Source organism: Hyaena hyaena, unplaced genomic scaffold (assembly GCF_003009895.1).
Source record: "Hyaena hyaena isolate Hyena2069 unplaced genomic scaffold, ASM300989v1 scaffold_138, whole genome shotgun sequence".
Classification (NCBI taxonomy): Eukaryota; Metazoa; Chordata; class Mammalia; order Carnivora; family Hyaenidae; genus Hyaena; species Hyaena hyaena.
In genome coordinates, this window is record NW_024080770.1 from 30,943 (window position 1) to 56,876 (window position 25,934).

Consider the following 25,934-nt stretch of genomic DNA (forward strand, 5'->3'; position numbering starts at 1 on the left):
GGGCGGAGTACTGGAGAGTAGGTGCTGAAGTCTAATTCTAAGGAGGGGAAAAGCTGGAAACTCTCGAACCTAGTGCAGCGCCGGAGGCGGCCGGGAGCTGGGGTGGGGAGGGGGCGGGGTCAGGCATGAGGAGAGCCGTTGCCACCAGTAGACTCTCGCGCGGGTCTCAAGTCCATTCCCGCTTTCCCCGCCCACTTTGCAGACTTCCTCTAGCACCCCCTATTGGCGGAGTTTAGAAAGGCGCCCGCTGGCACAGAGAACTGCAGCTGCAAGGAGGCCGACCCCAGCAGGTATAGGAAACGAATACAGGTTTTTAGTTTTTGGCTCTTACAGATAATGCTTTTATGAGCATTACATCCTTCCATGTACTTGTGCACTCATGCTTGGGTGTATATACCTAGGAGTGTACTTACTGGATTTAATAGATACAGATAATAACTGTTGTGGTGATGGTGAATTGTGATTTCCATATGCATATTTCTTTTTTCTTTTTCCCTTGGGTGCAAAAACATGGTCTTATTAAAGCTCAGGACAGGACCTGCCGGCAGAAAGAGCTGCTTCAATTAGCATCTTTCTAATTAATATTGAAGTTGGCCATCTTTAACCACTGGGATATCCTCCTTAGAAAGTATCTACCTATGGCGCCTGGCAGGCTGGGTCCGAGGAGCCTGCGACTCTTCATGTCTGGGGTCCTGGGTTCCAGCCCCGCGTGTAGTGTAGAGATTCCTTAAATAAATAAAACTTTTCAAAAGTTTCCTCATTGGGAGGCCTGGCTGGCTCAGTTGGTGGAGCATGGACTCTTGATTTTGAGGTTGCAAGTTCAAGTCTCACTTTGTTTTTTTTTAAAGGTGCGTCACTAAGTCTCTAGCTCATTTATAGTTGGATGGTCCGTTTTTTTTTCTTATTGCTCTGTGGGGATTTTTAATATACTCTCGATGATGAAATTTGAAGTGGGGTTCGTGAGCAAACAGCTAAGAAAGAATTCTTGAGACATCTTTAGTGCAAAAAGGTGATAAAATCATGGGGACAGGACCCATGGGCAGAAATAGCTGCACTGGGGTTGTGAGGCATGACTGGTTATATAGTTTTAGGTTTGGGAAGAGGGTAGAGATAAAGTTAGTTTCCAAGGAATTTGTGGATCCTGAAAGCAGGATCTCACAGGACCCTGAAGATTTAGCTATTGTCAAGATAAGGTTGCTTTTAGGTTTTTAAGGGAGTGTAAACATTAAGACATGAAGCTAGCCATAAACATCTTGGGAAGTATTACACACTGCAGGCCTCTGACGTCTATCAATGGGCTGCAGGCTGTAAGGGAGATTAATTTAAACTACATTTTTCTTGACTTTGTTTCCCTCATCATTCAGATAAGTCCTTTTGATTATATGCATTGCAAATATCTGCTCCCAGTCTGTGAACTTGTGTTTTTTACTCTGAATTAGTGTCTTGTGATGAATAGATGTTCTTAATTTTATATGGTGCAACTTTACATTTTTTCCTTTAGGGTTAGGCCGTTTTTTTTCTTTAAACAGTATTTCCTTATTCCATGTTCATGAATATAGTCTCCTCTAGTCTTCTTTTTCTATTTTTCATCTTTTTTCTTTGTCCGTAGGTACTGAGTTATGAGTAATTTCTCCATATGTATTTTCTAATTTACTTGTGCTGTTTTCAGCTGTTTCTAATCATCCACTGGGTTTCTAATTAAAATATTATATTTTTAATGTCTACAAATGATGATTTTCCCCAATTTTGCCTATTCATTTTTAGCTGCTTGTTCCTGGATTGTCTTTTCAAAATACTTGTTATTTCTTTAAACATAGGAAACATGTTTAATGGGTATGATGTACCTAAACATTACAGTATCTGTAGTCATTAAAAATGTGATCCTATAGTTCAATGTCTTTTTCAGTGTTTCTGCCATCATTGGCTTATGGTGGCTCTGTGTTTCTTTCACGTGTTTATAACTGTTTGCTATGTGTTCAAGTTTGTTAGAATTTTATTCATGGGAACCCTTCAAAGCCTAGATTTAAAGTATATTCGGGGTGCCTGGGTGGCTTAGTCGGTTAAGCGTCCGACTTTCGCTTAGGTCATGATCTCGCGGTTCGTGGGTTCGAGCCCCGCGTCGGGCTCTGTGCTGACTGCCAGCTCAGAGCCTGGAGCCTATTTCAGAGTCTGTGTTTCCCTCTCTCTCTGACCCTCCCCTGTTCACGCTGTCTCTCTCTCTCTCCTAGAAATAAATAAAAATATTAAAAAAAAACCTATTAAAAAAGAATAAAGTATATTCTTCCATTGCTTGTGCCTAGCAACATTCCTAAATTGAGACTCATCAAAATTTTTGGCTTTTTTTGCCCCCCAAAGTTTGAGGGCTTAGAGATTCTGGGAAGGGGCATCTGGATGGCTCAGTCAGTTGAGCAGGCAACTCTTGATTTTGGCCCACGTCATGATCTCAGTTTATAGGTCCGAGCCCCACACTGGGCTCTGAAATGACAGTGCAGAGCCTGCTTGGAATTCTCTTCCTTTCTCCGTCTCTCTGTACCTCTCCCCCTTGCTTGTATGTACCTTTCTCTCTCAAAAATAAATTAATAAACATAAAAAAAAAAAAAGAAGAAATCTTTGGGAAACCTTCTCCCTCCCCCCACTCCAGCCACAGTCTATTTGGGCAAGTATGGTCAACTCTTTTACACAATGAGGCTATTGCATTTTGGCGACCCCAACTTTATGACAGGGCCTCTGACTCAACTTCCCATTTTGTATAGGCCTCAGGCTTTGTCTCTTGTCTCCAAATTTGGCCTATTAAAACCCTGGCCTGGGGTACCAACAATCTGCAGATACTGCCAAGGCAATACTGGCTGCAGTGCTGGCTTACCATTTTTGGTTTTATGGTTTCTTATTCCTTTCCCCTACTTTTCTGTTGGCCCAAAAGTAGAATTAAAAATATGTTTTTAATATTTGATACATCATTTTGAGTGTTCTGTACCAGGAGGATTTCTCTGCATATCAGGTCCACCATATTGTCAGAAATGGAAGTCCAACGATTTTTCTTAGAAAACATGTTCTATAAGCAGTTCTATAAGGCAGGCAGTCTCATTTCACAGTCAAGTATGTTTTATAAACCCAAGTATTCTCTTTCCTGCTCTGTTCTTCATGTTTGTTTAGTGTCTCTGAAGAAACAGAGTTGCATGGTTGCCATAAACAGCAGCACAGACGGAATGAAAGCCCCGCAAGGAATTATCACACTAGGTAATGAGCCGATCATCCAGGACCACGTCAAGCTGGAATAAAATAAAGGCTTTGGGAGAACTGATCGATCCTTTTGGCACACTTCTATCAAGATCAGAGTCACTTCGGTGGCTCAGTCAGTTAAGTGTCCAGCTTTGGCTCAGGTCATGATCTCATAGTTTGTAAGTTCGAGCCCCACATCAGGCTCTGTGCTTTCAGCATGGAGCCCTCTTCAGATCCTCGGTCCCCCTCTCCCTGCTCCTCCCCCATCCACTCTCTCTTTCTCAAAAATAAATAAACATTTAAAAGATCAGAGTCACTTTCTTCCATAGTTTTGCAATTTGGAAAGAGCTGGGAGTCATTTCAAAATAGGTGATTTCCTTGGCTTAGGATGTAAATTTAAGTGGAAAGGATTCTGGTAAAGCCAGAGGGGATATTTCAACATAGATGGTTTGTCAATTTTGGGGAGGCTTCTTGATAGGTCCACTTCTGACTTTATACAAAGATCATCCTTGTAATACCGTAAATTAAAAATATACTCCAGTAAAGGGTGTGGGCCAGGAAGCCCCACCAATTTCTGTGTCATCTTGAGCTGGAAAAAGACACTTTTCTTCTTAAAAGGGCTTTAGGAGGATGGACCTATAATGATTGACTTAGGATTTTTACTGTTTCAGGGAAGCTGCAGAAGGCTCTGCCTTCTTTTAATATGTATGAAACCAGTCCCTTTCTGTTCTAGTTCTTTTTTTTTTTTTAAATGTTTATTTATAAATGAGAAAGAGTGTGTGCATGAGCAGGGGCGGGGTGAGAGAGACGGAGACAGAATCTGAAGCAGCCTCCAGGCTCTGAGCTGTCAGCACAGAGCTCAACTCGGGACTCAAGCTCACAAGCTGTGAGATCATGACCTGAGCCAAAGTTGGATGCTTAACTGAGTCACCCAGGGGCCCCTACCTATTCTAGTTCTTAAATAAGCACAGCATTCGTAACACACCCACCACTTCACTGGTGGTGTTTCTAACAGCTGGTTTCTTGGAATGATTTGCAATATCAAGAGCTCTTCTACAAAGTGACCCTGCCTTTCAAAAAGGGCTATCCAGTCATTCTCCTCCCTCAACTCCACCCCTGCCCCTAGCTAACGGGAATTCCGTGAAAACCTGTTATCCCTGGGTCCTGTACCCAGTCTGGGATTTCAAATACAGCCTAGGATTTCATAATTTTTTAGTAACACCATTTTATCCCCCACCTGAGTTCCACCTTTTAAAGGCACAGTCGATATTCATGTTATAGTAATGTATGAGGGGCCTGCCTGTTTGGGTCAATGGTGTATTCTTATGACAAAGCTTCCAAAAGCAAAAAGGGTCTGCCCTGGTCTGCCTTTATGTCCAGGGAAACAATGGTGGTGGCATGTTGTTGCCAAACAGGTGAGACTGGTCCAGGGGAGGCTCACTTCCTTGGCCAGATGGTGGAGTACTAGAACTGTGTTAGCGTGGCACATTCAACCAGCCTTGCCTGTGGAGGAGGAGGAATTTTGCTGACTGGCACATCCCACATCTGGCAGCCCTCCCAGCCTCGGGACCAATGGCTTCTTGCGAGAAGCTGTAGCCCTTTCCGGCAGGCTTGGCACCTGCCCGCACTTGAGCGGTTGAGGCTTTGCTTCAACTTCTAATTTATGTTGCTGCCCTTCTCGGAGCATATCAGATCTTGATAGTTTTCTATTCACCTGACGTAGGTGCATCTGTTATGGCTGGCTTCCTCCCCAGGCACCTTTAGAGAGTGTGCCTGCATTTGCACCGGGAGCTCCAGGGCCCCTGCCACCCAGCCTGCAGTTAGCTGTGGTTTCTGAGCTGTGAAACACAGAATCTGTTTTCATCCAACTTGGCCCCAACCCCAGCTTGGGTTCCAGCCCACTGTAGCCTAATGTAACTGATGTTATTTAGGCCTGATTTACTGAACTTGTGTTTCTCCTTCTGGCCTCCTTACCATGGAGGATTGTTCTTATTCAGATTTCTGGATCATAATATTTTTTTTCAGATTAAAAAAAAACCTCATTTGTCTTTGCCCCTTCATAACTTCTCAGTTTATTCAGTGCACTGATCCTTAGTTCCCGCTTCCATCCCCGCTAATACTTTACTGGTGGTTGGTGGTCACCTTCCTCCAGTACCTTCTGTAGGTTACCCCTAATCTTGCAGCTCCTGCCCTAGGCAGTTGAGGTGGTCCCTTGTCCTTTGTTTTGCTCCACAAGAGCTGACATCTTGCTGTAACTTAAAAATTACGTTAATTAACCCACTGTATGTGAATACATATAACATTTTCATGAAAAATAATTATTTCCCATATTGGAAATATTTAGTGAGAGGTGTGGCATTGTTTTACATTTTTCCAAATATCTCTAATGTCTGTTGTAATAGACAGCTGGATCCTCCTATCTGCTTCCACACCCCATCTGTCGCAATATCATCCCATCTCTTCGGTTGTAATATCATCCCATCTCATCTGTTGTATAGCTTCTGGAACATTCCATCATGCTTGTGAAAGAAGAGCAGGAAAAGACAAATAGTGTCTTGTATTATGAAAACGGTTTTAGGGACGCCTGGGTGGCTCACTCGGTTGGGTGTCTAACTCTCGGTTTTGACTGAGGTCATGATGTCACGGTTCGTGGGATCGAGTCTCATGTCAGGTACCACACTGGCAGTGTGGAGATTGCCAGGGTTCTCTCTCTCTGCCCCTCTCCCCCCCTCAATTTGTGCACACACTCTTGTGCTTTATCTCTCTCAAAATAAATAAACATTAAAAAAAGAAAAGAAAAGAAAATGGTTTTGTCCACTTAAGCCATTGAAAGGGCCTCAGAGACCCCCAGAGTTCCCAGCCCACACTCTGAGTACCTGGGCTCTAGAGCGAAGGTCAGTAAACTTTTTCTTAAAGGGCCAGATTCTAAGTGTTTTAGGTTTAACTTTTGGCATCTATTCAACTGTGCTGTATCAGGAAAGCAGCTATAATGTGTGTAACAAATGGATGTGACTGTATCCCCACAAACACTTATTTACAGGAACACGGTCGGTGGAGGGAGGAGGGGGGCTGGATTCGGTCCAATGTGGCCAGCGAGCCAATTCCCGATCTACAGTACCAAGCTTGAAGATGCCCTGAGTTTAGGGCTTGTGCCACAAGAGGGAGGACAGTGGCATCTGACGTATCCTAGCCAGGCGCCTTCTAGAGGAAGAGAAAAGAAATTTCTCAGAGGAGACTCGATCTTGCATTTTAATTACACTAGTTCCCAAGTGGTGAAATCTGCAGCTTCTACCCTCTCCTTAGCCATTCCTTCTCTCATGGCCCAAGCCTCTGCCCCGCAAGTCTGCTGCTCCTCCGCAAACATATGCACATCCAGCTCTGGGGAGGCTGTCCTGGCCGTCACTGCCTCCTCCCCCCACCACCCCGAGTCACGGGCACCTGGGCAGGCAGGGAAGACTAAGCACGTGGGCCAGGCATCCCTCTGACTCCTGAGCCAGGCCACCTTAGTGACATTTTGTCCTCTGTGCTTCCATTTCCTTTTGGAGCCTCTTTCCCACATACCCCTGTTCCCAGGGGACCAAGCTGTCCCCAGACCTGGGTCTTGCCTGCCTCTTACTCCTCTTGCATACCGCATGCCCCTAGACCGGGTGGGAATAAAAAGTCTCCCAGTGAGCAGGTGTTTTCTTCCTGTGCCGCAGAGGCGAAGGCCTGGTTCTGGTTCATTTGTGGATCCAAATCTGTGACCTGACATTTCGCCTGGTTATTCCCGTTCATGCTCCGGTCTTTCCCTTGGCTCCGCCTGCCTCCTCGTGGCCCTTTGGCAACCTGGCCTGTGCTGGAGGCCATGGCTTCCGGCCCCCAGACTGGCCCGGGCATGAAGGAAAGCGGCTTTGCCCGGATAGAGGCTGAGGCAGCCTAAGCGACTTGTACGGATGGAGCTTGTCCTTCCTCGGGCCTCCACCAGCGTCATCGTCCTTTGCTGTCCCTGTCTTCCTTACCAGGGGAAGGCACGTGGAGGAGGGAGGGAAGGGGGGGGTCTGACCCTACTGGGCGAGGGCCGGAGTCTGAGGAGGGTGGGGTGAGGCAGGCTCCAAACCAGTGATCAGAAAGGGACCCCCAGTGTACACCTAAGACCCCCCCTCCCAGTTTCGTCCCCAGAAGAATGCTGTGTGCCACCAGCTTGGGGGAAACGCATCTGCTCCTCCTCCAACCACCTTCACACTCAACCAGGAAGATGCTGCTATTTGGCTTTAAAAATAGAATATTCAAGCTGGACTTTTATGGTCTTGTGGAGAACACTGTGCTCATGCCCGCCCACACCTGGTCCCTGCCCCTGCCTGGCCTCCCCCAGCTGCTCAGAAGCGGTTCTGCACAAGCTCTTCAGGCCCCTCAGTGGAGAGCCGGTAGATTTACGAGTTCAGCCTTGCCGGAGACCTTCTCCCCATGGCTCCCAGCCACAGTTCAGCTGCTCTCCCACATCCCATGCAGCCCGGGGCTGGCACGCTCTGTGTCTTTTTCAGCCTCCACCCCGATCTGCTGAGTCACTCCTCAGCCCCTGTCCCCTGAGGCCCTGGCCAGCCCTGTGGAGGAGCCCGCCGTTCGTCATGTCAGAACCCAGGCCACTGGCCACTCCCGGCCTGCCCAGAACCTCATTTAGTCTCACGGTGGCAACAGTGGCTGTAAGTCTACCTCATTTGGGACTCTAGTTGGCCTGGGCCATCCCCTCCCGCTCTGAGGCACCGATGTTTAACAAAAAGCTGGTTCTGGGCGCCTGGGTGGCCCAGTGGGTTTGGCTTCCAACTTTGGCTCGGGTCATGATCTCCTGTCTCGTGAGTTCGAGCCCCGCGTCAGGCTCTGTGCTGACAGCTTGGATTCTGGAGCCTGCTTCGGATTCTGTGTCTCCCTCTCTCTCTGCCCCTCACTTGCTCACACTCTGTATCTCTAAAATGAATACACGTTAAAAAAAAATTTTTTTTAAGCCGATTCCTCCTCTGTCTAAACTGCAGGTGCCTTTGGGTTTGAAGCTATACCTTATCTGGAAAGGAAAATTACTTTTAGCATGTGTAGACCCTATGATTAGTCCTTTAGTTATTTCTTCAGAGCCACAGAGAAATTCCACTAAAGCTCTAACAGATTTCTGGCACCCCGTAGCAAGGCACAAGGAGTGCCGAGGAGGGCAGGGTCTGCAGGGGAGAGCTGCCTCTGAGGAGGTCCTCTGTAGCCAGATTGTAGAAATACTCCAGAGCCAGTGAGACCTTAGACCAAAATCATAGAAAGAACCCACGGAACCCAGGCCTATCTTGTTTTTCCTGGAGGCTGGGTTTCTAACATAATGGAAAGAGAAGGCTGTAATTATCATCCTCTCGAAAAGATATCTGTTCTCTCTCTAAAGTCCTTCAAGGATATAATCAGGCCCATCAACATCCTTGAGATGCAAGGTGCTGTCTGGTTCACTTCCGGTAAACCTGCCTCTGGGATAAGATCGTATCAAAGTAGGGAGCTGGGACCATCTAAAAGTTTCTGTGGAAACTGGAATGCAAGCAATGTAAGTTGTCTGGCTTAACCTGTAAATATAAGTCCTATCAAGGAAAGAGTGGAAGGGCTCGGGGCCCAGAGGGGGAGGAAACGTAGTAATGAGGGGCAGCTGGAGGGACCATAATGCAGACAAGACTCTTACATTCCCCGCTGCTTCTTCGACATCAGGTAAGGGCTTGTGGAGCGATAATGACAGCTTCGTGACCCTGGCTACGTGACCCTGTCCTGGTTCTATTCACACTCACGTGTCTGGCCCTAGGCTTTCCCATCAGCACCCGCAGCTGCTGCCATCCTAGGCCTTTACCTCTGCACCTGCACAGCCTTGTCATTGTTCTTGCATTCTCCAGAGCGCTTGCGGGAAGCTTAAGGGAGAAGAGCGGGGTGGGGGGTACCCGCGCTCAACTTCCAACCCAGCCAAACCTCTTCCTCTCCCATCTCCCTCACAGCTGCCATGCTAGGAGCTACTGAGGAGTGGCTCCCTGGGTGGCCAGATGAGCATCCGCATCCCCCCACCCTCACCTCCGGTGCTCCTGAGTACCCTCCCATCGCTGAAGGGCCCACAGCTCTGCCTGGTCTGCATGCTAGAACCCGCGAGCTGAACCTGAGTCCGTCTGATCCGAGGGCTGAGAGTCAGAGTGAAGACAGGTGGGGCTGGTAGAGAGTCCAGGTCCCTAAGCTCGAGTTGTAGTCTAGGAGAAAAGGGCAAGTGCGATCCTCATTTGTCACCAAGAGCTGGGGAGAGTGGCTTCGTGGGAAAGAGGGCATGTGCCTCTTCAGAGACTCGGGGCCCAGCCTCTGCCTCCTTTGTTCTTTGGCTTGCGGTGGTGACTGTGGTGGAGTCAAGGCCGGAGCTCCCCAGGCCTCCAGCATAGAGACGGGACCGCATGGGCCACTTCTGCAAGACACGGGGACGGTAAGTGAGTAATATTCGCTATGGCAGCCCCTTGTAGTCCTTGGCACCCCGCACATGACCTTCCTTAGCCCCCCTCCCTGAACCCTCCCACGTGACAGTGGTCTCGGCTCACCGCCACTTATGCCCCCATGTGTTCTCCTGACCACCTGAGCCTGGTGGTCACGAGGAGCTGTTGGAGGAGAGCAAGGGCCTTGAACGGAGCCCCCTGATAGTGGGAGGGAGGTGGGCGGCAGTGGTGGCAGTAGGCAGCCGAACCAGGGCAAGGAGAGGCTCCCCCTGATACTGACCAGCCCTGACCTCTTCTCTTGCCCAGCCACCCGCCCAAGTGCCTCTGGCCACACTTAGCAGTGCTGCTCTGTCCGTGTTAGCTGGGCACCTCCCAAGATTACCCATCCTTCTAGCAGGAGTGTGAACGACCCCCCGAAAACACCAGCTTACTCTGCCCTGAGGTCTGCCTTCCTCTTGGCAGCCTCCCTACCGGAGGGTTGAAGGGGTCCTGCCCCCGTAAACTATCCCATCCCCACAAACTGCCCAAGTTCTAGACACAAACCGGCTTTCATCGGTTCATTCTTCAACAGATTTATCCATTAACTCCACATGCAAGGGCCTTACTTCGATCGTCATTTTACACCTAAGAAACGACTTTGCCACTATCAGTATTCCAGAGCTGCTCCAATTTAGTCTAATATTCTTGCATTTTCTTGCTGTACTTGTGTGAAAGAAAACAGTCTCAAGTTTTCAAGACGTTTCAGAGCTATGATGTTTTGGGGAGAGAGAGAGTGAAAGTATCCTCCATAAAAACGAGGTTGACCCCATCACAGCACTGTATCTATCCTCGGAGGGGAAGCATGACCCTTCCTTTATCACAGTTACACGGTACAACCAGCAATTTCCGGTGCCGTCCCCTTGGCCTGCTCGGTGGCTGTGAGCATGGGCTCCGAGGTCAGACACCGTTGGGTTCAAACTGCATTTAGCCACTTACTCTCCCTGAGATTCGATTTCCTCACCTATAAAGTAATCCTCATTTGGTTCTTGTGTGGATTAAAAGATAGAAATGACCAAAGCGCTAAGGGCAGCTCCTCGCATACCCTTAGCACCCAAATAATGTTATTGCTCTTATTGTGAATATTGTTAATTATACTTTTCATTCATGATCTCATTTTGTACCCTGGAAGGAGAGATAAGCCTCATGTTCTCTTCCCTTTCACAAAGGATAAAACTGAGGCTCAGAAAAGGTAGGTCCTGGTCTGGGAGGTGGTGTGTGCAGGAAGTACCCCCCCCCCAACTCCTCCCCTCCACTTCTGTCCCCTCCCCGACGCCGGCTTGATTGCTTCTAGAATGAGGCTTTCTTAGACCTTGTTCTCCCAGGGGGGACCCCTCCTACAGCAGAAGTCCAGAGGGCACGAGGCATCATATGAAGGGGCGATGTGCCCTGAATCTAGGACTTTCCTGCTGCGGTTTCCTTTCCCAGGCCCCACCCCTGAAACCGCTCCTTTTTCTCCCCTGCCGCGGGGCACCCCAGAGTCTTGGGACCTCTAGAGTGCATTTCCCTCCTCTTGGAGGAAACGCATTTTCATGAAGTCATTTCCAACCGCCGCCCCCACTGCACCCAAGGTCAGCCCAGTCCCAAGAGCCGGCCTTGGCTCCTCTCCCTCCGGGAGAGCGAGCGGGAAGCGGCCGGTCCCAGCGTCAGCGCTGCTCAGGGCAGGCGAGGGGCCTACCTTGAGAGGGTGCAGGTAGCGGAGTCCTCGCAGGAAGGGTGGCCAGGCGGGGCCAGGCAGCTCACGGCCAAGTGTGCGGGTGAGGTGGGCTATGTAGCTGGTGGCCAGCACCAGCACGTCCAGCTTGGAGAGCTTGGTGCCGGGGGGCACGGCGGGCAGAGCGGCCTGCAGGGCCAGGAAGGCCTGGCGCAGCGTCCTTACGCGGCTCCGCTCCCGAGCAGCGTTCTCAGGAGCCGCCTCACTCTGAGGAGAGGACCCCCCCGGGTGAGTGGGTCTGACCGGACCCCCGTCTGCCCCTGATTTCTAAGAACGTTCTAGTGTGAGGGCTTCTTCCGGAGCAGAAATGCGCCGAACGGCAGAGGCCCGAGGGCCTCGCGCGCTCCGCGTCCGCGCTGGGTCCTGCCCTGCTTCGCGGCCGAGGAGATGGAGACAAGGTCTCACTTGGGGTCAGATGGCAGCTCAGAAGCTGCGAGTCCTTACTCTTTCTCGCACTCTAGCCCTTGCTCCACCCACGGCCAAGTCTGAGCCCTGCCGTCGCGGTGCCCGGGGCCCTCAGGGAGCACAGAGCCACCCCTGCTCTGGAGAGCCGATCCTTGCCCAGCCCGCCAAGAGGCAGCTGTAATAAAGAAGGGAAAAGGTCACCAAACTAAGGGCCAAAAACACAGCGGCGGCGCTGGCCCCACGACTGACTGCTGCTCTGGGGCCCTGAGGAATTCACATCCCTCCTCCAGTCCCCGTGAGAAGCGAGGTGGGCCAGCTCTCTGAGCTGCGCTCTGGCTCCGACCAGCCTAGTTAATCCCAACCGCCCAAGCGAGGAGCCTCTGAGTCCAGGGCACCAGTGTCCCCCTCTTGGGCAGGGACGGTACTGCTGAGTGAGGCTTTGCCAGCACAGGTGGCACCTCAGCCCCTCCCACCCCTGCCTCCCCCAGCTCCCTCCACGGGGCTGGGTTCCTTACCCTGCCACGAGCCAGGCTCCCAGCCCTGACCCCTCGGAGGCCCGGGGCAGCTCTGCCCCACCTCTGGTGGCTCCAGTGTGTCTCTTCCCATGGGTCCTGTCTTGTTCTGCTCCTCTTCCTGCCACTGCCTGCGACCAGCGTGGCCTTGGCTGGGCTCTGCCCCCCTCCAGGCATGGCCGGTGCCCTTCTGACCTCCCTCCGTGACATGCCACACCCCTGGAGGGGGGTGCTGCGGCCCCTGGGACAGGAACACAGTGCCTGAGGGAGCCCCTGGGCTCAGGCTAACTGGGCAGGCTGGCCACCCAGCCGGCAGTGTCTATATCTGAGGGAGCTGGCGCCAAGTCAGTCCCGCTCCACTCCTTGCTCTGGGAAAACCGCCCACCCGGCACAGCCCCCGCGAGAAGCCTCCTGCCTGCCTCCCCGGCCAGGGGTGGGGGTACGGGATGCTGGGAGTGGCCAAGCCCTGGGAGGAGGACCCGCTCAAGAAGGCAGGAGGGTGGTGGGAAGGGAGCTCCCTCTCCCTGAGCCTTGCCCGACCCCGCGGTAGTCTTGCGATGGACGGGCATGCAACTCCAGCTTTGAGGCTCAAGCCCGTGGAAGGGGCCCGAACCCCCTCTTCTGCCAGAAGCGTGCCTGCACACATCCCTAAAAGGACCTTTTCCCCCCTTGCCAGTGAACGTGACCTTCCAGCAGCGAGGCACCCATCCCCAGCCCCCAAGGAGGCCTCCTGTTTCCAACCTAGTGCTTTTCCATCCCCTGGAACACCTTCCTCCAGCTCTGCCAGGGAAAAGCTGCCTTGGTCGGTTGGGTTATGCCCTTCGTTTGTGAAGATTTCTTCAAACCCCACAGAGCGCAGAGCCCGCCCGCATCTCCCTGTTTGATAGGGACCCTAACTGATGCATGGCCACACCTGGCTAGTTTCCCCGAAGCTTGGTATGTATAGCTCACCATGTGTCAGGCACAATGCTAAGCACTTTATATGTATTCTCTTATGTTTTCTCAGAACAAACTTCTAAGAACAAAGAGACTCTTATATCCTCATTTTACAGATGGGAAAACAGGTATCAGGAGGTGACACAACTCACCCAGTGTCCAACATCTCGTACGTGATGGGGTTGGGGTGAGAGCCAGGCAACTGGTGGACTTGGAAGGCGGCCCCTCCCCGCGTGGTGTTCTGCCTTGAGTGGGTTACATGTCTGTCCCCATGCCAGATGTGAGGTCTTTGTGCACGTGTGTGTGTTTAAACATTAATTTATTTTATTTGAGAGAGAGACAGAGACAGAGAGCGTGAGCCGGGGAGAGGCAGAGAGAGAGGGAGAGAGAGAATCCCAAGCAGACTGCACTGTCAGATGGGGAGCCCAATGCAGGGCTCCATCCCATGAGCTGCAAGATGATGACCTGAGCCGAAATCAAGAGTCGGACGCTTAACTGACTGAGCCACCCAGGCGCCCCTAGACATGAGATCTTTGAATACAAGGACGAGGGTGTCTGCCGAGCTGCATCATATACTGCATACAGCTAGTCAGGAGGGGTCAGGCTGAAGGAACAGCAAATCTGCCGCAGTAGCCTCTGCCTGCCCTCAAGTTTCAACCTCTGCTTGCAGCAGAATCCTTCTTACATGTCCCTTGTCCTCCAATCTTGAACGCTAGGGGAGACAAAATAAGTAAAGAGAAAGTACAGAAAGGACAGGGAAGCAAAGGTGGCTGTACATCGGGTGAGAGCAAACCCCAGCCGACCAGAGAGGAAGGAAAAAGGGAGGCAAGGAAGAACAACCTGCATTTCCACCAGTGAGCAAGTGATTAAATACATTTTGGTGTATCCATCCTATGGAATGATGTGCAGGAATAAAAAGAAGAAGGCAGACCTCTGCATAGGAACATGAAAAAAAACTCTCCAAGACGCATGGGTAATTACATGACAAACACCCTAACTGTAGATCGGTGTGTGTGATAAAATCCCAACCAGGATCAAAAACACCAAAAAACAAAAGCTATAAGCTTGAAGGTTTATGTGTTTATATGAATGTGTCCAAACTAGACCAAAAAGGTGCACGCTAAGTTGTTTTGTTTGTTTTACTCTAGATGCAGAGAATTAAACCCACTCCTCAATCTGTGGTACCCTGTCGTCTTTGGTACCACAGGGCCTCCCTCCCTCCCTTCTTCCCTCCCTTCCTTCCCCCCTCTCCCCTGTTATCCAGTTCCCACTCTTCTTCCCTATCACCATTGCAAAGTGTACAATGTATACTCTTTTGCTACTCTGTGTGGTGGTTTCAAAATATGTACACAAATTCTTTGATAACTGTTCTCTTCAGAAGGGGGCGCCTAACCCACCTCCCCGTGAGTGTGGGCCAGACTTAGCAACTTGCTCCTAACAAATAAAACATGTGACAACAGTGTCAGTGTGTAACTTCTGAAACTATGTTATTAAAGACCCCATAGCTTCGTCCTGGGAGCACTTGGTTGGCTGGCTCTGGGGGAAGCTGGCTGCTATGTAGCCTGAGGAGAGGCCTAGGCAGCGAGGAAGGGAGCTTCTTGCACACAGCCAGGACTCCCTTGCAACCATGCGAGTGCACTACCTCTGAAACGGACCCACCAGCTCCCATTAAGCTTTCAGATGACTGCAGCCCTGGTAGATAGTTTGAGGGTGGCTCAGGAGTATCCCTGAACCAGAGTCATCCAGCTAAGCTGCTCTAACCCATAGACTTTCTGACCCATGGAAGTCGTGTGAGGTAATAAACCTTTATTGTTATTTAAGTTTGGGGGTAATTTGGCAAACAGCAATAGATAACTAATGCAACTGGTGTTATTCAACCATGCACATTGTTGTATGAATTTTATTTTTTTATTCTTAAAAAAATGTTATAATGTTTACTTATTTTTGAGAGAGAGAGAGACAGAGTGTGAGAGAGGGAGGTGCAGAAAGAGAGAGGGAGACCCAGAATCTGGAGCAGGCTCCAGGCTCTGAGCTGTCCAACCACAGAGCCCAGTGCAGGACTTGAACCCACGAGCTGTGAGAACATGACCTGAGCCAAAGTCAGATGCTTAACTGACTGAGCCACCCAGGCGCCCCAAATGTATGGAAATGACGATACATTTTACATGAGGAGTATATAATACAGTACCATCTAGGTAGTAGGGATTCTATGTTTCACCGTTCCTCCTTCCATTCAATCTTATGGGGTGTGTGTGTGTGTGGTTTTTTTGTTTGTTTGTTTTATAATATTCTTTTAAATATTTTTTTAATTTTTAAAAACAATTTTTTAAATGTTTATTTTTTATGAGAGACAGAGTATGAGTTGGGGGGATGGCAGTGCAGAGAGAGGAGACACAGAATCTGAAGCAGGCTCCGGGCTCTGAGCTGTCAGCACAGAGCCTGAACGCGGGGCTCTAATTCATGAACTGAGATCATGGCCTGAGTCAAAGTTGGATGCTTACTCGACTGAGCCACCCAGGCACCCCTATAATAGTCTTTTTTTTTATTTTATTTTTTTTATTTTGAGAGACAGCATGAGCAGGGGAGAGGCAGAGAGAAAGGGAGAGAATCTCAAGCAGGCTACTCACTGTCAGTGCAGAGTCTGATGTGGGTATTGAACCCACGAACTGTGATATCATGACCTAAGCTGAAACTAAGAGTCAGACACTTAACTGACTGAGCCACCCAGGTGCCTCTTTTGTAATATTCTTAAGAGTTTATTATGAACTAGTTTCACAGGCCAAAAGGAAGTAAAAGGAGCATGTACAGCCTTTCAGAAACAGGGAGGGAACTTGTAAGGGCCAAGATGAGCCTAGGACTTGGGTGTATTCCCAGGGAAGGGGCCCTCACTTCCCGGGGGGAGGTGCCCACATCCACAGAGGGGCATGCGCGTTGGAGTTCCTCATCCAGGAATCCATGGGAGGCCTCATGCCAGGTGGTGGGCCCATCATGCCTGGAGGGGGTGCCCCTTGGCCCATGGGTGGGGGAGGACCCCCACGGTCGACAGCAGCTCTGCATGGGCCATCAGCAGCTCAGCAAATGGCACTCGGGCAATGCCAGTATCTTTGGGAGGCGGTCCCTCTGCTGCCACTGAAACCAGGTTCTCCTCGCAAAGCAGCATCTCTTCTCTTTCTGCTTATATTGAGTTCTTTGGCTTGATCTTGCTGAACTCATCACAGTCACAGAGGATCAAATTCAAAGGCTTGTTGAGTTTTGAAGGTGCGAACAAAGATCCGTTTCTCTTGCGGGAGACACCTCATCCTGTGGTCAATATGCTGCTGCGTCTTGCTGCTGTTGCCCAAAGTCATAAGCAACATAGGTTGTGATGTCTCCGATTCACGCTGGATTCCCCTCGGCACAGGCCTAGACACCCCACCTCCACCCCCCCAGTAACCCACTTGCTACTGGCACTACCAGAAGTCCAATCCTATGTTTTTAAGCCCCTTCTTCTGACTCGCTGCAGGATACCCCACAGTGCACACTCATCCCATTTTGATCGCGCAGAGACACAGGGATGCACATCCAGATTGCTTCCAACTCATCATCATCCCAGAAATGTCATCATGATACCATTGCAGGTGTCCTTGTGCAAGATTAAAAAAAAAAAAATATATGTCTAGGACCAGAATGCTGGGTTAGTTGATTAAGTGTTGCCCGAGTACCATCTGCAATGGCTGCAGAGTCAGCACTGCCCAGGAGCCTACAGCCGCACATGCTCAGCACCGCCTGATATTAACCAGAGTCCCAGTGTCACGGTGGGATAGCTATAAAGGGCTGCTTTAATTTGCCTTTATCTGATAACTGACGAGTTCCAGCATCCTGTGTGTGGGGCTTGGTAGAGATTGGATTTTAGTTTTCTCCATATCGGGAACCAGTTTTATTTTCCCCATATAGGGAGACCGTTATGCCAACATCATCTGCTGAACAGTCCATTCTCTCTTCCTGTTCAGTTGCAGCTCCCACTTTATCATAGAAGTTCCCATATTCGTATAAAAGTCAATTTCTGAATTCTCTATTCTGTTCTCCTGATCTTTTTTGTCTGTGTTTGAGCTAATAGCACACTGCTTTTATTGTTATGACTTTGCAGCATATCTCATTATTTGGTATAATGAAACTCCCCCTCTACACTCTTATTTTTGAAGAAGTATTTAATACTTATTTTGAATAGGTATTTTGGAGGGTTGATTTAGTTATTTCTGGACGCTTATTTTTCCGTATAGATTTTAGAGAAAGCTCTTTGGGTTTCTATAAAACTCAGCTGAAATTTTGATTGGGATTTTGTTGAGTAAATGAGTTAATTGGGGGAATATTGTCACCTTTATACTTTTGAGTCAATCATTCCAAAAACATGAAATGTCTCTCATTTTATTTTTTTAATGTTTATTTTTTGAGACAGAGAGAGACAGAGCCTGAGTGGGTGAGGGGCAGAGAGAGAGAGGGAGACACAGAATCCGAAGCAGGCTCCGAACTCACAAACCGAGAGAGATCATGACCTAGGCTGAAGCTGGACGGACGCTTAACTGACTGAGCCACCCAGGCGCCCCTCTCATTTTATTTTAAACATCTTCTATATCCTTTATTAATTGTATAGTTTACTCCATGAATGTCTGTGTATTTTTGCTTCAGTGAAATAGTTCACAGCTTTATTGAACTAATTAGTTCACAGTTTTTGTTGCTCTTGCAAATGCTCTCATTTTATTTTTTAAATGATGATGGCTGCTATACAGAAATGCTAGCAAATTTTAGTTTTTTATGCTTATTTATTTTTTAATGTTTTATTTATTTTTGAGAGAGAGAGAGAGAGACAGTGTAAGCAAGGGAGGGTCAGAGAGAGAGGGAGATAACGGAATCCGAAGACAGGCTCCAGGATCTGAGCTAGCTGTCAGCACAGAGCCTGACGCAGGGCTCGAACCCATGAACAGTGAGATCATGACCTGAGCCGAAGTCAGACGCTTAGCTGATTAAGCCGCCCAGGTGGCCCTATGCTTATTTACTTTTGAGACAGAGAGAAACAGAGCATGGGTGGGGGAGGGGGGCAGAGAGAGAGGGAGACTCAAGAATCCGAAGCAGGCTCCAGGCTCTGAGCTGTCAGCACAGAACACGATGCAGGGCTCGAACCCACAAACCATGAGATCATGACCTGAGCTGAAGTTGGACATTTAACGAACTGAACCACCCAGGCACCCTGAAATGCTAGCAAATTTTTAAAGTTTGTCTTGAATCCAGCAACCTTGCTGGAGCTTTCTTATTAGTCTTAAAACTCTGTTGCTTCCATTGGTTTTCCTAAGTAGATACAAAATGACAATTTTATTTCTTCCTCTCAATCTTTATACTTCTTTCTTTTTCTTAGAACATTGACTTGTGCTTCCAACACTACACTATCAGGAAATAGTGGTAGATGGCACTGTTTTCTTCCCCTAACCCCGCACTGAACATACCTAGAATTTCTCCATTAAGCACACTATCTGCTTTAGGCTTTTGATATATAACCTTTAGCAAGTTAAGGACGTGTCCTTCTATTCCTTGTTTGCTAAGAGGTTATTGGTGTTTGTTTGTTTTTTTTATTATAAGTAGATGTAGAACTATAGCAAATACTTTTCCTGCATCAACTGAGATACAGTCATGATTTTTCTCCCTCGGTCTAGTAATACGTTATTTTGTTGTATTTTCTTTTTATTAAGTTTATTTATTTTTGACAGAGAGAGAGAGTGCTAGCGGGGAGGAGGAGAGAGGAGGAGGATGGAGAATCCAAAGCAGGCTCCACGCTGTCAGCACAAAGCCGGCCGTGGGGCTCAAACGAACGATGAGATTAGGACCCTAACTGAAGTCATTGCTCAACCAAGGCACCCCAGGCACCCCCAAATTATTTTGTTGTATTTTTCTGATGATAAATCTTGCTTGAGTTCCTGTGATAAGTCCCATCTGCTTGTGATTACTTTTTTAAAAATACACTTTCTGCTTCATATTGTTAATATATTGTTTAGAATTTTTACAGCCATCTCATAAATGAAATGAGATTCTAATTTTCTTTTAACTGTCATTATTTAGTTTTGGTATCAAGGTTACACTAACTTCATAAAATGAGCTGGGTAGCTCTCTTATTCTATTTTGTCTTTTTTTATTTAAAAGTAAAAATATTTTATCCTCTATTTTTTTAAGTTTATTTATTTATTTTGAAAGAGATCGTGAGTGGGGAGGAGGGGCAGGGAGAGAGGGAGAGAGAATCTTAAGCAGGCTCCATGCTCAGCACAGGGCCCAAGGCAAGGCTCGAATTCACCACCATGAGATCATGACCTGAGCTGAAATCAAGAGTCAGACACAGCTAACTGAGCCACCCAGGCATCCCTCTTATTCTATTTTCTGAAACAACCTTTTACATAATACGGAAATTAACTCTTCTTTGAAGTCTGGTAAAACTTACTTGTAAAACCACTAGGCCTAGTTTCTTTTGGTGAGGAGGGGAAGAAATTTTAACTTTCACTTCGGTTTCTTTGGCTTCTTCTTCTTTTTAGTTGAAGTGACTTGTTCCTTCTCTTCAATACTTAGAATTTTATGTTGTTCTTTGAATTTAGACATTTCATTTTAGGAATTCTAACACTGCAATGAACATAGTGCTCTAAGAAACTTATCTCCAAGGAAATGAGAAAAAACAACAGTCCATTCCAGCAGAAATTTTCTTTGAAAAATCTGGCCGTTTCTCAGCCTTGAGGAGAACAGTGTAGAACTCTGAGAATGGCCAGTTTGCCCAAGAACAACACTTGGCTCACAAAATGGGCACGGCCTTGGATCTCTCATAAAATCCAAAGCTCCAGGGACTCTAACAGGCCAACCGTTCTGTGGCTGGACTGGCAAGACTAAGACTGATGTGAAACCTCTCCAAGATCTGCACGAAAGACACACACCTCCTAAGAGGCACAAAAATCATTCTTAGGACATAAACCTTTTTGCTGTTGAAACTCAAGATCATAAGAAACTACTGTGACACTCCTAACGAGCAAGGTCGTCTACGGGAAGTACAGCCCCTTTGCAGTCAGAGAGCGTTCTAATCCTGAGAGAACTAACTGTCCAGAACCTCAGGACAGAACAACATCATTTTGAAGGATAGAGCAAAAACATGTTTTTTAGACATAAAAGAACTGTCTTTTGTCCTCCTGTATATATGTAGCTACTCTGAAGGTATCAGATGTCTGCCTTCCAGTGATGAGCTAAAAGTCAACAGGGGCTCTCATCCCAAGTTCCTCAGAACAGGTTCAAAGAGCCACCCACAGAAAACTCTAGCACCACCAGGGAGCTCATTGGACAGTCCAGAGTTTCTTGCATTCTAACCATCTGTGAGATGAGAAGAAGCCCATGGAACGAATGGTGGTCATTCCTAGGCTTTCAGTTCAATTCTTTCTTAGAAGATGTTAAGTTGTTGCTGGGGCAGATTTCTCCCAGAAGCTTCTATCTGAAATTAAATCAGGTCTATGCCAAAGTCAGACTAATAGGAGAAGCCATGGAAGCCCTTACCAGATGGCAAATGGGTATGATCTCTTTCCTTCTGTAGGAACTTACCTGTTAGGGAAGGAGAGAGATCTGACTCCAACTTTTCTGAGCCTCAGCTGGACACAAAGTAGGAGGGAAGAAGAAAGCCACACCCGCAGCTATGTGGAAAGAGATCTTCTTGTGCCAAGTGCCTTTTGAGTTAGGTGATCTGGACACAGTCAGGGAGCTCCTCCATCTGAAGACCCAGTCCTCAGAAAGACTGCAAGGTCATGGTCAGACGAACCCGGGACTGTCAGGCTATCACCTCAGCATTGCGTCCATAGCAGGGATGCTGGTGTAGAAAGGAAAACTTACACAGTGAAAAACAGTGTCTACAAAGCCCCAAGTGGTGAACCAGGAGAGAGTGAGACTGATGTAAAGGAGTGGTGCCTCCCAGGCCAGAAGGTGCAGAGGCCATTTCTGGCACTCCATCATCTTCACAGTTTCCTTAGCAGGCGGCAGAGAAGGCAGACTGGAACTCGGCAAGCTAATCTTCAAGGCAGTAGGGTTCTGCATGGCAAAAATCATCTCCCGGGCACAGTTCAGGTCCATGCTATTCCTGGCTATCCCTGTGGCATGGTTCTACCTAGATGCATGTGTGTGGGTGGCTCTGTGGAGGGCAACTTTGTCACAGCCTTGTGCTTCATCTCCAGCAGCCAGGCCACAGATATAGCAAGGACAGCTCCTACCACATGGCTCCAAGTGGAGAATACAGGCAGCAGATGGGTAAAGGCCCACCTTCTCTATCATGTATTCTCTTGAAGTTGGTCTGGGATATCTACTTCTTGGGTCAGACATAGGTACGGTCCTGGAAATGAGTCTAACTTGTGGAAGTTGGGTCTCATGGCTTCTGTCTTGGCATCTAGTGCTGATGACAGGTTCTTCTCTTCCTGGGTTTTGTTTCAGCACAGCACCATCAGCCCCACACTGTCACAGGCTAAGGAAGAAGCCCATGCACAGTCCCACTTGGCTGGGATTGGCTCTCACTGAGGTGTAGAAGGGAAGTGGATGCAGAGTAGGATCATCTTCGCCTCAGAACTTGAGCCCCATCTCTCAGGGGTTGTTATTTACACTTGGAACAATGACCTCTTGGATACCGTTGGAGGTCCCTTTGAAAAAGAAGTGCTTGGCAAGTTCAGGATCCTTCTGCTTGGCTGTGGGCCAGTGGTAGGGGACAAGAAGAGCAGCCTTCTCCCTCCCCTTCTAGAACAGTCACTCATCTTTCTCCTAATGCCCCAAGTGTTATAGAAGTGATCTGGACATTTCACTACTTCCAGTTTCATATGGGAGCCCTCTTTTCTTATCTTTTTAAAGAATTTAAAAGTATATATTTATTTATTTTTGAGAAAGAGAGAGATGCAGTGTGAGTGGTGGGTGGGGCAGAGAGAAAGAGGGAGACAGAATTTCAAGCGCAGAGTCCAATGAGCATTCTCATGAACCATGAAATCATGACCTAAGCTTAAATCCAGAGTTGGATACTTAACCAACTGAGCCACCCAGGCGCCTCCTTCTTTTCTTTTCTTTTTTTTTTTAAGTTTATTTTGAGAGAGGGAGTGCAAGTAGGGGAGGGGCAGAGAGAGAAGGAGAGAGAGAATCTCAAGCAGGCTCCACTGTCAGTGCCCAACTCGGGCCTCAAACCCACAAACCATGAGATAATGACCTGAGCCAAAGCCAAGAGTCAGATGCTTAATGAACTAAGCCACCCAAGTGTCCCTTCTTATTTTTAAATCTCCATTGTGTGTCTAGATGCTTACCTTTTTATTCGGTCCTGTATTTTATTTGTATCCAACTCTCTTTTTGTTGTTAATAAGTGTTGCTAGAAGTGTGCCTCACTTATCCATCTTTTCAAGGACCAGCCTTTCTTTTTTTTTAATTTGTTAATGTCTTATTTATTTCTGAGAGAGAGACAGCATGAGCAGGAGAGGATCAGAGAGAGAGAGGGAGACACAGAATCTGAAGCAGGCTGTAGCTCTGAGCTAGCTGTCAGCACAGAGCCTGATGCGGGGCTCGAACCCACAAACCGTGAGATCATGACCTGAGCTGAAGTCAGACACTTAACTGACTGAGCCACCCAGGTGCCCCAGCCTTTCTTTAAAAATAAAAAATCAGGGGCTCCTGGGTGGCTTAGTCGGTTAAGCGTCCGACTTTCGCTTGGGTCATGATCTCGCGGTTCGTGGGTTCGAGCCCCGCGTCGGGCTCTGTGCTGACTGCCAGCTCGGAGCCTGGAGCCTGTTTCAGTCTGTGACACCCTCTCTCTCTGACCCTCCCCTGCTCACGCTGTCTCTCTCTCTCTCCTAGAAATAAATAAAAAAAAAACAGTAAAAAAAAAATAAAAAAATAAAAATAAAAAATCATATATATTTTTAGAATGTTTATTTATAAAAAAATTGTGACATAACATAAAATGTTCCATTTAAACAATTTTAAGTGTACAGTTCAGTGGCATTAAGTACATTCACATTGTTGTGCAAACATGACTGCCACTCACTCACAGAATATTTGTCATCTTGCAAAATGGCAATTCTATGCTCATTAAACAATAACTCCCCATTCTCCCTAAACTCAGCCCTTGGCAACTGCCATTGAACTTTCTGTTTCTATGAATTTGACTCTTCTTTAAAATTTTTTATAGTTTATTTATTTTTGAGACAGAGAGAGACAGGGCATGAGCAAGGGAGGGGAAGAGAGAGAAGGAGACACAGAATCCGAAGCAGGCTCCAGGCTCTGAGCTGTCAGCACAGAGCCCGATGCAGGGCTTGAATCCACGAACCACGAGATCATGACCTGAACTGAAGCCGGAAATTCAACCTACTGAGCCACCCAGGTGCCCCGAACTTGACTCTTCTAAGTACCTCAGATAAATGGAATCATATGATATTTGTCCTTTTGTGACTGGTTTATTCCACTTCGTGCCTCCACAAGGCTCATCCATGTTGCAGCAGGTATCAGACTTTCCTTCCTTTTTAAACACTGAATAATATTCCACTGTGTGTATATATAAGTCTTGTTTATCCCCATTCATCTGTTAATGGACATTTGGGTTGTAGAAACCTTTTAGCTACTGTGAATGATGCTGCTATGAACATGGTCTCCAATTATCTCTTTGAGATCTTGCTTCCAGTTCTTTTGGGCACATACCCAAAGGTGAAATTGCTGGATCATGTGGTAATTCTATTTTTAATTTTTTGAGGAACTGCTATACTGTTTTCCATAGTACCTGTACCATTTTACATTCTCACCAGCAGTGTACAAGTGTTCTAATTTTTCCACATACTCGCCAACACCTGTTACTTTCTGTTTTCTGTTTTGTAATTGCCATCCCGATGAGTGTGACTATATTTATTTGTAAGTTTCTGTTTCATTAATTTTTAGCCTTATCGTTTTTATTTTCTTCCCTCTCATTTCTTCACTTTTGCCCTAGTGTTTGTTTTTCCGACTTCTTGAGGAGAAAGTGTGGTTGGTTTATCTTAAAGTTTATTGTGTTTTGCTAAATGAGAAGAGGAACAATGGAGCAAGAAGAAGGTAATCATAAACACATTTTTGTACCTAGTAACACAGCCTCAAAAATATATCAAAAATGCAGGAACAGATAAATTAATTATAGTTGATCTTAACCCACTCCTTTCAGTAACTGATAGATTAAATAGAGATATATAAGCAGAGATCCTGAATTATAGTTAATAAAGTCAAGATATTAGATAAATCCAAAAGTAAAGGACAAACAGCGAAGATCTCTGAAGAGAGTAAAAATAGTAAGAGTGCCAACTCAAACTTGTAAATCTTACCTGGGTACTTTTGTATTGTTTGGCTTTTGTAGGCTGGAATTTATTTGTGTACTTTGTATACTTCAAAGAACAATAAGAGACAAAAGGGGAAAAAGCAATAGTGGTTCAACTGGCTGGCTCACATTTTTCCACCACAATAGTCAATGCCTTGATTAAATCAAAATACATAGGGGGGGCACCTGGCTGGCTCAGTCAGAAGAGCCTGTGGCTCTATCTCCAGGTCATGAGTTCGACCCCCATGTTCGGTGCAGAGATTACTTAAATAAATAAACACTAAAAAATACATAGGGCTTATTGTAATTCCCAGGTTATAAAACTCATTTACAAAGTAGGAAATAAAAGCAATGTGGAAAGATATGTGTGGTAAGTACTCAAGCAATATATTTAGGTACCTACAAACACTTAGGCATGAAGTACGTTGCCTTGCTGAACTGCAAAAGCAACTCACAGTAGGTCAGAGCACAGGTGTGAAGATTTCAATTCCCATCTAGCAAGGCTCCTTAGTAGCCAGTTTGAAAGAATATGTCAGTCAACTTCGGAAGAGTAAGGAAAGAAGGGTCCTAGAGGCAAATCTGATCATACTCATCCCAGCACTATTAAAAAAAGATAAAACTTCACCCAACATTATTTGAATATTTCTGTTGATGTGAATGAAACTAACTCTCTTAGCTTGGTGCTACTAGGCAATTAATTCATTAATTTCCTCAACCTCCATTGTTCAGAGACCAAGCATCAAACATCTTTCTGACTCCCAGGCAGGTCTATCTATGTGATTTGAGAAGACTGATGATGTTGAAAGCAATAAGTCAGTCCCTTCAACATATCATTTCTCATGGTAAATCAGTGATGTGGATTTGAATCACATTTTATCTTTCCAAATACCTAGACTATAGAGAGAGAATATATGAATTATTTCCCATCTATGTGAGCTACTTTTTTAAAATTGGCATTCTGGTGCTTACTTTAGGCTGTTGTGTTTTAGCTAGCACAGTCAAGAGCACATTTCTCAACCTGGAAAGTAAAAGGCCAGATGTAATAGTTTTCCCTGATGACACAGCATATAAGTCACTTCCAGAAGGCTGTATGTTGTCTGCAAGTCATTTTACTTGAATCACCTCTGGCCACTGTGATCATCAGTTTCCTTTCTCAGAGCTCACATACATTTTGTTTAATAATCCAGTTTAAAATTTTCCTAGGGGGCGCCTGGGTGGCTCAGTCAGTTGAGCGTCCAACTTCAGCTCAGATCATGATCTCACGATTCATAGGTTGGAGCCCTGTGTCAGGCTCTGTGTTAACAGCTTGGAGCCTG

The 25,934-nt window shown here is 47.1% G+C and overlaps 3 protein-coding genes across 5 annotated transcripts in view; 2 read left to right on the forward strand and 1 right to left on the reverse strand.

Annotated features, from left to right (window-relative positions):
- PRR30 (proline rich 30) overlaps window positions 1-25,934 on the forward strand; it is a 33,233-nt gene that overhangs the window by 2,212 nt on the left and 5,087 nt on the right. Inside the window, exon 1 of one of the 2 annotated variants that reach the window (XM_039238300.1) lies at window positions 9,583-9,667. The exons of the other annotated variant lie outside the window; for it this stretch is intronic. The gene's annotated coding sequence lies outside the window, so the exon portion shown is untranslated. Of the gene's footprint in view, window positions 1-9,582; window positions 9,668-25,934 lie in introns of those variants that run through there. 2 annotated transcript variants of the gene reach the window in all.
- Window positions 8,211-13,635, reverse strand: TCF23 (transcription factor 23). Of its 2 annotated transcripts, XM_039238314.1 has the most exons (3): window positions 12,345-13,635; window positions 11,389-11,631; window positions 8,211-9,649 (listed from the first exon to the last, which is right to left on the reverse strand). In XM_039238314.1, exons 1-3 carry the CDS (start codon window positions 12,549-12,551, stop codon window positions 9,470-9,472), a joined length of 630 nt encoding a protein of 209 aa, XP_039094245.1. In that variant the 5' UTR covers window positions 12,552-13,635; the 3' UTR covers window positions 8,211-9,469. The 2 variants fall into 2 exon arrangements, with proteins under 2 accessions (XP_039094245.1, XP_039094244.1); XM_039238313.1 differs by lacking the exon at window positions 8,211-9,649 and having other exon boundaries at window positions 9,679-11,631.
- PREB (prolactin regulatory element binding) overlaps window positions 9,583-25,934 on the forward strand; it is a 28,419-nt gene continuing 12,067 nt past the window's right edge. Inside the window, exon 1 of the mRNA XM_039238296.1 lies at window positions 9,583-9,667. The gene's annotated coding sequence lies outside the window, so the exon portion shown is untranslated. The remainder of the gene's footprint in view (window positions 9,668-25,934) is intronic.

Excerpts from the sequence above, each read along its gene's own strand:
- TCF23 (XM_039238313.1), bottom strand. The coding sequence starts at position 12,551 with ATGTCACGGAGGGAGGTCAGAAGGGCACCGGCCATGCCTGGAGGGGGG. Across the intron at positions 11,632-12,344 it reads GGAGCCTGGCTCGTGGCAGG|AGTGAGGCGGCTCCTGAGAA; the intron begins GTAAGGAACCCA and ends TCCTCTCCTCAG.